Raw genomic sequence first — 11,899 nt, forward strand, 5'->3', positions numbered from 1 at the left:
AGTTGTGGTGAAAAAATAAGGACAATGAAGTTTCACTTGCCTGTGATTCATCATCAATGTCAATGAGAACATCTTTGATATCTTCATCATTTAGTTTGGGTAAAGTTGCTGTATCTTCTTCATTATCTACAACATCCCCGTCACAGCTTGTTACACTTGACGTTGAAGAGAGCTGAAAGACAGTCAGAATTGCTGGTATCAAGCATCGAGTGATTGGTGTCGTTAACGTCTGGTCCCATTAATTAATCAGGGTTGCACCGACACTACAACTTTCAGATCCACCCTTCAAGCTTTTGATTGAATATGCTACATAATTTGTATGATCTTACCTGACTCACTCCTGAGAGACTTGCCGACAAGATACTGGAGACCGGCGAGATTAGTGAGACACAACCAATCATCTGCATATTCCTTACTGCTTGAGCCACACTGAAATCTGTCGACTGTTTCACTGTCATGGCAACTTCTTGATGATCTGGCGGAGACGAGTTGAAGATGTCACATGGATCCAGACAGAAGGAATCCACAGAAGGCAAAGTTAGCAAACTCTGATTACTCGCCTGGCTTTGTTCCGAGGATGATGGTTGAGCTCGCCCTGTTAAATCTTTGACCATCCTTGCATCTGGTAGACAACATTCTGACTCTGGTGTCTCCAAGGATTGACCCTTTCCCTCCGATTGTGTATGTGTTGGTTTAGTGTGTTTCTCGTTTCCTTCTGTGCCATGTCTAGTTTCATTCCAAAGCTTTCTTGAAGATTTGGTCGAGTCAGTCTCCAGGTTTTCTTCACCACTTTCCACTATTTGGTGATCTCCATTTTCATCTTCTTGGCAATCAGGACAGTTTTTGTTCTTCTTGGGCGCTAACTGGACCTGGTTCTGTATTTTCTCAATGAGTCTGACATCTGTCATTGGTGTTACCAATTCAAGTTCACTGCTGTGAACCAAGGTAGTGCCCATCAAAGGGGTCATCAAATCAGCATTTGGATCACCTCCGCTCTTCTGTGGGGCAAACTTCACTTCATTCTTAATTTCCTGAATTAGTCCCACATCAGTCATTGGCGTTAATGCAGTGATACCCATCTTTGGTGTCCTCAAATTATGTTCATTTTGGTCGCTTCTGCCCTTCCTCGGGGCCAACTTAACCTGGTTGTCTATCTCTGCAATTAGTCCTGTGTTGGTCATCGGTGTAACCAACTCCACAGTCTCAACATCAAAAGGAGTCCTACCCATCAACGGAGTCTTCAATTCTCCATGCAGACATAAACCTTGATCTGAGGCGATAGGTGGTGAAACGTTTTGACTTGAAATTTGATCCTTTGTTCCAGGGCCTTCTATCTCATCACTGACACTGCCTATCTTGTGACACTTATTTTCTACAGTTGGGCAGAGATTTTCAGGACCGATGAACTTGGACTTTATTGAGGTTTTTTCTTCTTGTTGTTGTGACACATTCTGCTGTAATCGTCTCCTCTCTCTTGACCTCCTGGAAATATGCTGGTCACTTGTCTCTTCAGCTCCAATAGGAAACTTGGGAACTTCACCACTAATATCATATGCTTTCTTCTCTCTCCTATCAATAGATTGGTCAGCATCACCACCACCACCATTATTACCAATGCTTTCTGCTACAGTCACAATGTCATTGGTGCTCAACACAAGAAATTCTTGTCGCTCATTCTTTTTATATGATCTAGTACGTCGTCTATCATTGAACGGACAGCCAGCAGATTCTCTACGAGGCCTTTTTCTCCGACCGTAGCCAACATCCTGTGTTCCTTCCCGCTGCTTGTTTTCCACGCTCCCATCACCACCAATCTCCTCAATACCAGTGTCAATCGTCTGCCCGCATCCTACTGCCCTCCTCTTCTTTCTTTCTCCAATCTTCTTTATCGTCTGCTCACTTTCCATTTCTGTACCATTCTTCATTCTATTTTCTGTGTTCTTATCCAGCTCTGAACAACCCTGCTGCAACTTCCCTGTTTCACACCCTTTTTCTCTCTGCAGTGCCTTTTCATTGACATCACTTCCCATCCCAGTTTCTGGGTTCATTTTATTCTCTGCATCCTCCTTCAGTTCATGCTGGCTCTCTTCCCTTTGGCCGACCAAACAAGCTGTTCCAGTCTCTGACCAACTCTGTAATTTAGCCTCGTCGTTCAGCCTCAAGTTGTTTCCAATTTTATCAGCATGCTCTCTCTCTATTTCAGAGCTCTCTGTATCTTGATGTTTCTCTGTGTCAAACTCATGGACTTCTGCTTTTAAATCTCTTGAATCAGCAACCAAATCACTGGCTGTAGCTTCCATATAGCTCAACGTAGTTATCACTGCTCCGAGTTCTGCCACCCGCACCCCAGTCTTCTGTTCCTTTATCAAACAGCTCACATTCTCATCTTGAGTAGAGTTGAAGCAATTTTCACTCACATCCACCATCAGACCAGCATAAAAAGCTGCTCTTTTCATCATCTCATTTTCTCCTCCAACTCGGCTTGATCCATACACTGCATCAGTGACCTTAGCCATGGCTCCTACAACCTCCACCACATCCTCCTCATCGTTCTCAGCACTGCCAACTGTATGAATGACTTCGACAGGGTCTATTCTTTCTTGGCTTGATTCTTGCTGGAAGGTAATCACTGACTGAATCTCCCTCTCACTGAAACTTACTCTTCTCTGCTTTGGTTTTTCTGCAGATTTCCTAAAAGACAAAACAAAATGCCCAAAATGAAGAAACATCAACAGCCCCAAAAAAATGTTGGCTTTTTGAAAATTTTTCAGAATTTTGAACTGGTCGATTTTATTTCATTTCAAACCCTACCTTAAAATTCCAGGCTTCTCACTTGGTGTATCATCAATTACTTCAGGGGCCGCATACTTGTTGACGAAACTGAAACTCCACCCAGTGTACGTAGGTTCTCCCCATTTTGGTCTAAATGGCGGCAAATGGTCCTCTGTCTCAACGATCAGATTTTCCTTATCTATGGACTCAAAGTCATCATAACTAGACGATTTGTCCTTATGAATGCTTGAAGTGTTATCCTGAGGTGTCCCTGAAGCATTCTCCTGAGGTTTGTCTAATTTTGAGGGATCACCTTCCTTAATGAGCGCACAAGGTTTTGGTGATGGTCTCGGATGAGTATGTAACTTTGTCCTTCCCCTCTGAACCCTTGTACCCGAGGTAGTGGTCTTCATTTTGCCGGCACCTTGAGATGTACAAACCATACTGATGTCAGAAGTGTTATAGTCCGTGGTTAAAACCTTAGGCTTAGATTCTTCTCTCCTTGCTCCAGCATCTTTAGGGACAGTCTGTCTCAGGTCTTTGCCAAGATGTAGTAATGGTTTTACAGGCATTTCGGGTGATAAGAAGTCAAAGTCAAACGTTCTATTGGAAGATTCCAATTGTGCCTTGTATCTCATGTTATCAGTTTTCAGGCGCTTTGATGTCAATCTCGGGGTGCAGAGGACACTTATTCTGGATATCCTTTTGGGAGTTAAACAAGATGAGCTGGAACAATAAGATAGTTATTTGTGATGCAAAGCATTTGAAACAGAGTTCATCTAGAGCTGAGCTTGCTGATTAGTCTCTAGTCTCAAAAGTCATGATATGGATTATGGTAATGTTCAAATGAAAACAAAAACTCAAGGTTTTATTATTTATAGACCCCCTACCAACTCAGATTTTGACTTATTGTCAAAGCACTATTTATTTCTTTACTAATTTTAGCTGTGATAGTAATGATACTATTGATAGGTCAGTTACTTTCACCATCTAAACGATTTAGGCCTACCTAATGTTTCCAGAACCAAAGTCCTTTTTTTCTGCCATTGAAAGTTTACTCCACATGGTCAACACCTTTCTGTTGATCTGTTCAGCAGTGAGGAAGGGATAGAGAGCAGTCAACCGTGATCTTTGCTGGGAAGAGAACAGCTTAAAGGAGCTCTGTCTGGACATCTTGAACTTGGTACCCCTTGGAGTCATTGGAGTGTCATCTTTAATCTGGCACCTGTTTCAAAAAGTAAATACATAAGGACTCTATAAGTATTCAAGTGCATTACCGTGTACTATAAAAAGCATCAAAGCCTTGCCTTAAATAATTGCCAAAAATGAAATGATTTTTGTCTGCTCCTCTTGCCTTCTGTGCTCATCCTGATTCAGGGCCTGAACACAATTAAAGTTGTCACGATCATTCATTCAATGACAATGAGATGCCCCAAGCCAAAGCCCTGGCCTAGCAGTAGCCCTAGCCCCTAGCCTAGGACTAGGTTTAGGTTAGTAGGTAGGCTAGGCCCACCTCTAATCCAATTCCAAATGAAGCTTCTCGACCATGTCAAGTCATGTTCACTTTAAACAAACTTCCAGGTACTGTCGACGGGGTAGAACACCCTAGTAGAGGAGTGTTTACAGTAGTCAGTATAGCACAAAGTATGGATAAGTGTGCACACTCATGCACTGTGTGTAACAAACATGTCTGTGTGGGCGTGCCGCGTGGTCAGTCCAGCATGCAGTGTCACAATCACTCAGTTAGGTTTTCAGTCAACTAGCCACTAATACCTCGTCTCATGTTGATCACAGTCATCGCACATGGTTCAAGAGTTAACTTATTTGTTGCAAGAGCTCTAAAATGGGTTATTCATTTGTGTTTTCAGGAGGTTTTGGGGAATCACAAATCCAAATAACCCGCCGTGATAACTTTTTGACATGTCCGAAGAGTCCCGAGAACATCCGAACAAGATTCCGAAACGCTACCCTCTGGTGCTGCCATCTGTTGTAAGAGGGAAATTCAAACTCATGATGGATGCCTTTCCACAAAATTCACCTGAAATTTCATGCTTTTTGGAAGCGAGACGGTATTTTTTGTTACAATTATATATGATTAAATAATTGTTTATTATATAAATAATCCCTAGACCATACCAGTCACCCATATTTCTTCGTAGTAGAGGAGAAATGGAAGAGGAAATGGATTCCGAAAAAAATCCCTTGTCTGTAGTGTGAACCGAACGGTACACAGTGTGTACCAAAAAGGTGGAGACTGGAGTCGGCCCATTCTGCTGATCTACACGATTCAAGAAGAGGGAGCACTATTTGCCTCATTGTATAGCTCAGCTTTTGTTAAAAATACGTCTCACATCCCACTGTTTTCAATTCATCCAATGCGTGCTGGGCAGCTTGACAAATGGAACAGTGACATTTCCTTGTTTTACAGGTGCCTTCAAGATGTAAAATGTCTCAAGTTTTGTGAGTTGGCGACGAAAGGGACTGGAAGTGATGGCGGCAACGTGACAGAAGTCTCAGGGGCCAGACTCTCCATCATGAAGGTGAGCAATGAGAAACTCTGGAGACATTCAATGATTCATTTCAAAATGAATAGATGTAAACTTTTTACTGGTCAGTGCCAGTGGTTGAACTTCCATCCAATTGACGGTCCAAGAGACTGGCATACTGGGAAAGATTTCAAACTCAGACCAACACAGTATCAGTTCTCAACGATTTGCTTCTCCGTTAACTGCTGTTGGTGTAAAAGTACTGTGTGGTGAATTTGAAAGGAATGTTTCCAAATAGGCCTATACTTGAATAGGTTCATCTCAAGTAAGTCCCCCTTAATAGAGGCCTTGAATTGTTACTTTTTCTACTCCAGTACCCTGCATAAATGTCACTCAGGAGTTGCCTCAAGTGACTGGTTGAAGAAGTCTAGATCTGAATTTATATGCTTGTTTCTTTTTCAGGAACAATTCACAACCATGAAAGGACAAAAGATTGCACTTCTCACACAGCTGAAATTCACAGAAAACTTGATTAAAGATAATCCATCGTGTTGGGCTCTCGGTCAAACCGAAGCAAGTATGTATTTCCTGAGAGTTTAGTAGTATTAAGATCGCAGTTCAACTTTTCTTGCACATACATTGAGTTATATTGAAAATTCTGCCTTTCACTAAGACTTCAAATAAAGATACTTTTAAAATGGGCTTCATTTGATGTAGCTTTCATCCCAAGGAATACTTTGTTCATTTCCCAATAAACTTTTTTGTTTGGTTTTAGGAGAGCTGTTTGGCTCTGTTCGTGACAGCTTGAGGAAATGGAAGGAAACGCTAATGGAATTGACAGGGCAGGCAGAGGAGTTGACTGAGGTGTATCAACAATGTAAGTTTAGGCAATTTTTGGCAGATTCCTTTCATATTTAACAACTGGGGGAGTCGTGGTTCTGCTCCCAAGACACTGGGATATTGAATTGAAGAACTGCTGTGATGATCATTGATGTGTTCCATCCAAAAAATGACTTTTATGATTCTGATACCAGTACTTATGTATCAATTTGTCCTCTGAAACTTCAGGCTTGGAAGAATATGAAGATAAAAAGAAAACACTTGAAAACAAACTATCAGATCTTGAACAGAAGGTAAGAGAAACTGGATGTTGTGATTTCAAAAGGCTAACAACTTGTGAAGCAACTGTATGTAGGTCTTTTCTGTGTCTTGGCTGATGAGTCATATTGGCCAGATTAATATTCCTGCTAAAACTGCATGATACTGCCTCATGCTACATGTGGCGGTGTATTGTTCTGAGTAGGCACACTATCCTCCTGGGAATCCTTGTCCCATGTCCAAGATTGGTATTTTGTCCCATTTACTGATTGGTATTTTATTCCTTTTTTCAGCAAAACAGACTCATGGGGTTAAAACAGAAATATAATGCTCTAAGTCAAAGAGTGGACCTTACAGACATGCGTGGTGACCATATTGTAACGAAAGTGAAGGAATTGGTGAGAGTTTTTTAAAGAATATCTTCCTTATCTAAGATGATAGTTTAGTTGACATGTACTTGTATAAATTTGATAGAGATATTTCCCATAAACATTTGTTGCTATATTTTTCTGAATCTTCTAAAACTTTTCCTGCTCTCTTTTGTTCAGGATGACACAAGGATGGGACTAGAAAGTGGACTTGTAAGTTGCAAAGATAAAATGGAGTGTATATCAGTGGCGGTGAAATGTATTTATGATCGGTTCGCAGATATCCAGAAACTGGTCCATGCCAGTTTGGAGATTGCAGAAAACATAGTGAGCAATTTGGAAGACAAGCTAGCTAACGACAAAGGTTTATATGAAAGGTTTGTACTTATTCCATTTTTTTACACAGTCTTCTTTTTTGCTTTCGCTGTTGTTGGTAGGACTAACTGTACATTCACCTTGCCAAATTCTGTTGAAACTATTACAGTGATTACCTTTCTCTATTTTGATTTGTGCAGTGAAAGATACAGTGGATCCTCCCTTAGTGGACACAGCTATTTAAGGACACCCTCTCCATTAAGGACACTAGTTTTGGTCCCAAATTGGGTGTTTCCATGCTATTTGACCTCTCTACTCAGGACTAAAAATGTTACTTCTATGGCACAACCTACTTCATTTATATCATCTCAATTAGAATTAATGAGCCTGTCCAACATTTTAGTTTGAGCTGTGTCTGTCATTGGAAAGAAGCCATCAGTAGTGTTAGGGAAACAACTGTCAATCAAGATGTTGCCATTGTTGAACTCACTTCCCCAGATGGAGAGGAAAAACTCAAACTGTCCATGGAGTTTAAATTCAATGAGTTTGGCGATTTTGTTCTTGCAACAGCGCACGTGAGTGAAAATGTTTTTTAGAAGTCTGCTCTTTGAGCTTAAACTTAAACACTTCTAGTTTGGTTTTCTAAAACTGGAAATACTATCCTCTTATAAAACATAAACCTACAAAGAGTAATGAATGGTATCTTTGCTCATGACTCCTATTCTAACCAGACTACATCGTTACTTTTTCATACCTCTTTAGGTAGATGACAATACAGTTGAAATTGGAGACCTTGTAGACTATGCGGTAGCAAATGACAACATCCTTCATCTTGTAAAAGAAGTGCAAGCCAGATGGGTTACACATCGCCCTCTCCTCTCAGAAATATCAACATTGCAAAACCGGTAAGTGTCACCCTGCTTAAAATGGCATTGTTGAATTCATATTCAGTGTGTATTTACACATTTAGGAATTTTCAAATTTATTTTTGAACAAATGTGGTACGATAATCCTTGTGTTCTTTAGGTTTGCCATTGACTGGATAAGTGAGCAGAACACCTTGCGCATGATGCTGGGACTTGGGGGACACATTGTCTGTACTCTTACCATCAGTGATGGATACCCAAATACAGGCTGTGTTGAATTGACAAATGTTGAAGGCTTCAATGAAGACTTACTATTGGAAAACATCAAGGTAAGACTTATAGTTCAAGTCTGGAAACTAGCAAGGTATAAATACTGGCATTATTGGTGTGTGAAATTGTCACTTATTGATGTGCCCTTTCCATGTATAAAGTATCAAATCAGTTCTTTCCCAGAAGAGGAAGCATGATCTAGTGGTAGAGGTTTTAGGACTCGTATTAATTCTGAAAATTGTGGATTAAAACCTGTCAAACCTGACACTTACACGCTGCTTGCGGCTTTTAGTGATGCTTTGCTTTTGAAAGCCTCATATCCTCATTTCTGTTCCTTTCAATTTCAGCCAGAGCAAGAGAAGCCATCCCTGACCAACTGGCTGGAATATCTCCACCTGCAGTTCCACACAAAATGAGATACAGAGACTTTCATTTTCATTTTCGGATTCTCATTGTGTTGTGGAGAAATTATGCAAGTGCTCCTGACATTTATTTTCAATGGACAGGTCCATAGCCGAATGAGCAAATATAGAATGCTTATTCGTTGTGATCTCCATGACACACATGTGTTCATTTGAGACTCATTAAGTACTCTTGCTCCTATATGTATGTGGAATTATCATTTCAAGTGCAGGTTCCACGAGAGAACCTCGAAATTTTGTAGTCTCGAGAAAATTGTATCTGTCCGTTGATTTGTGGTTTTAAAACCACTATTGTAGTTCCCTTCTCAGGGTTGCAAATAAATTATTTTCAGTAAAAAAAAGTGTGGGTCATTGGTTTCATTTCGAATCACCATTTGAGCAAGTCCAAAGACGGATATCATTTGGACAACTCCAAGATTGGTTGCAACACCAAGGATTTTCAAAAACTCTGCAAACAAGCAATGTTCGTCACTTGCAATGATGATTGCATGTCGCTGCAATTTGAATCGCTCGTTAACAGGATGCTCAGTCATTACAACCATAGCCAGCAACAGGATGACCGTTCCCTGTCCCAGTCAAGCCTTTGACTTGGTATTTCAACTGCACCGCAGAATCCCTGTCACAATCACCTCTGTAAAGTCCTAAAGTCTTTCAATCGTGATCTGCTTGCAGACAATATAAAATGGTTAAAGCCAAGAAGCATTCTCACTGCCACTATATATGCTTCCATGTCTCCGTCACTGTCTGGGGAATACTGGAAACTGACCAACTTTTCTTGCAACCCCCCCCCCATTTTGTGAAGTGAGAGCTTGTATGTGGTATTCAACCAGTTTCTTATTGAAGACTACCGTAGGTCCATCATCTGACATTAAACATTGCACTGCATGGCCATGCCGAATCTCAAGCATAACCACGAGACAAAATTGGAGAGAAGCTCCAACACGAGAGAAAAGCCAGCCATCGGCAGACGCAATCATAACCAGTTCAAAGACAACGTACAAGACCAATAGCACTTTGGTACTGTGGCTAGAATGTACAGATGCCATTCATCTTGACCAACTGAAGGACGTGACAGAATCAGGGTTACAACAACTTTGTATCGAAGGAAACCAAGGTGGTTAGCCTGAGCATAACTAATGGGCCATCATGATACCTAAGTGTTCACAGCCCATAATTCCTGGAACTGGGCATAAAATACCTTCCTTTCCTGTGCATGTTAATTGCAAAATCAGTTTCTCAGTGCTAAAGCATACAGTATGCACGAATAAGAAATGTAACAAAGGCAAGTATACTTTGTTTCCACACAACAAGCATGGCTCAAATTTTATTCTGATGATAATCCTTGTTCAAACAATACATTCCACAAAACAACTCCTTTACTTATTCTATATAATCATACCATTGTTTCTTTGCCTTCACACCCTTATAAAGTTTCTTTGTCTTCAGTCCTGTCACAATAGTATCACGTTTAGGAAAAGCAGTCACACCACCAAAGAAGGTATCTGTCTCTGGGTCAAACCTGTGAGGATTTTGCTGAATATGAAGATTTTTTGGCAATTGTGGCAGTTTTGCCAAGTCCTGAACAGCCGTCGAATCATGAACTTCAGTTCGAAAGTAATCCAATGCATCACCAACAGTTTTCATAGAGGACATCTGAGAGCTCGGTATATTGTGTTTGAAGTCTTGAATAAATCTGCTTAAAACCTGAAAGAACAGAAAAGGGCTTATTACTTGTACATGTATACTACTGCATCAATGTCTGCGGATCACCGTAGAGCTTACTTAAATTTAGGTTAAAACAATGAATAATTACGTTCATGTACCCAACTCAAGTAATCCCCTTGCAGAATAATAAGTATTAAGTACACTAATGTGGACCTTAAAATCTAGTAAGTAGGTTATGGTTACAATTACATGTATTAACTTTATTGTCATTCTAGCTTGTTGTGACACTATTCGTACACATCATTAATTTTCAAAATGAAATATCAGATACATGTACTTCAGTGACTGAAGCAAACTGACACAAAACCTTGAATAGGGAATTTTTGACTTACTTTGAATTTGAGAATTGGTTGTTCAATAGAAGCTTCAGCCCAGTTCAATTCCTTGCCACAGATCTCAGCAGTTATTGCTGCCATTCTATCCTTCAAGTCTGATGGTGGCACGTAAGATCGGCTTGTCTTAACAGAACTGAAAATAAGTTTTTTTAGATTTAATAGTCTCCCACCAGAGGAAGAGTACATGTAGTTTGATTACCAAGATGAGCACCTTCATCTTTGGCCTTGACTCAGTCTTTCCACTAAACCTTAATCTTGAATCCAGTGGCTGTTTGTCCCCTGGGCCATGAAGTGCTGGTGTAACACAGAGGACGAGCCCACACTGTGCATCTGGACATAGCACTCTATCAATTCTGTTGCCTGCAAGTGGAAACTAACAAACTGTCTAGAAAATTAACCTTTTGCTTGAAAGAGATTGAAATGTATCATGAAGGTTTGCCCCATCATTTGTATCACGATGTTTCCTGACTTTCAGAGCAGAGTCATTTTCAGTGTCGGCTTTATCACCTTTTCTTGAAAAATATCCTCCTCTGTTTACCACAAGCAAGACCTGAAATAAAAACAAAGAAGTTAATCAGAGTGATCAAAACTTCAATCTGCACTAGGTGACTTTGCCTAAATGGACATTGTAACATCCAAAATAGGAGCCCACCCCTGTCTCACCGTCCGACACTCCCGTGGGTCGGCTTGCATACATTTATTAGTGATGACCTCAAAATCTGATGACACCGTCACTGTGACAGAAACGGGCAGGTCACCAAGGACCGGCCTTGGTCGCGATCTTTAAGGCCCTCGAATAATAAGCAATTTTCTAGGGCAATATATATATTCTTTCTACCGTGTGTCGCCTGGGACGAGGTTGTGCATACACAAAAGGTGGAAAAGGGAACTGTCCAAACCGCATTTTCAGGAATTCGCCATCGAAAGGAAGGACTAATAGACAGTTTTAAATGACGCTAACAAGTCTTTCTTTTACTTTGAGAACAAAAGAATTGCAAATTACTCTATCATGGCACGGAATTCTTAGGAAAGATGACCGCAAAATGTGCATTTTTCCAAAACATGCCGCCATGCTGTTTTTTGTGAGAGTTCCATAGAAAGGGGATTGAAATAAGTTGAAAATTAACAAAAGTTGATATTTGTGTAGTTAGCGTGTTATGATAAACCATTATTTCTGTTTAGTACTAAGGTTTTGATATTTGGAATAGTGTAAGTGCATTTAAAAATACATTTTATAATTTG

General features: G+C 40.4%; 2 protein-coding genes across 4 annotated transcripts; one reads left to right on the plus strand and one right to left on the minus strand.

The window, feature by feature from the left end:
• The first annotated feature begins 4,692 nt into the window (after positions 1–4,692).
• LOC135483951 (uncharacterized) lies at positions 4,693–8,891 on the plus strand. Its single transcript, XM_064765026.1, has 11 exons — positions 4,693–4,841; positions 5,201–5,312; positions 5,721–5,835; positions 6,034–6,135; positions 6,327–6,391; positions 6,650–6,754; positions 6,905–7,101; positions 7,443–7,614; positions 7,802–7,944; positions 8,066–8,234; positions 8,523–8,891. Exons 1-11 carry the CDS (start codon positions 4,693–4,695, stop codon positions 8,589–8,591), a joined length of 1,398 nt encoding a protein of 465 aa, XP_064621096.1. The 3' UTR covers positions 8,592–8,891.
• Positions 8,892–9,886: 995 nt separating this feature from the next.
• LOC135501981 (large ribosomal subunit protein mL50-like) lies at positions 9,887–11,764 on the minus strand. Of its 3 annotated transcripts, none has more exons than XM_064794394.1 (4): positions 11,661–11,764; positions 11,056–11,207; positions 10,655–10,790; positions 9,887–10,301 (listed from the first exon to the last, which is right to left on the minus strand). In XM_064794394.1, the coding sequence occupies exons 1-4, from the start codon at positions 11,727–11,729 to the stop codon at positions 9,978–9,980; spliced, it is 681 nt and encodes a 226-aa protein (XP_064650464.1). In that variant the 5' UTR covers positions 11,730–11,764; the 3' UTR covers positions 9,887–9,977. The 3 variants fall into 3 exon arrangements, with proteins under 3 accessions (XP_064650464.1, XP_064650478.1, XP_064650470.1); XM_064794408.1 differs by lacking the exon at positions 11,661–11,764 and adding an exon at positions 11,321–11,458 and having other exon boundaries at positions 11,165–11,207; XM_064794400.1 differs by lacking the exon at positions 11,661–11,764 and adding an exon at positions 11,321–11,455.
• Positions 11,765–11,899: the final 135 nt, after the last annotated feature.

This window comes from Lineus longissimus, chromosome 2 (genome assembly GCF_910592395.1).
Source record: "Lineus longissimus chromosome 2, tnLinLong1.2, whole genome shotgun sequence".
Taxonomy (NCBI): Eukaryota; Metazoa; Nemertea; class Pilidiophora; order Heteronemertea; family Lineidae; genus Lineus; species Lineus longissimus.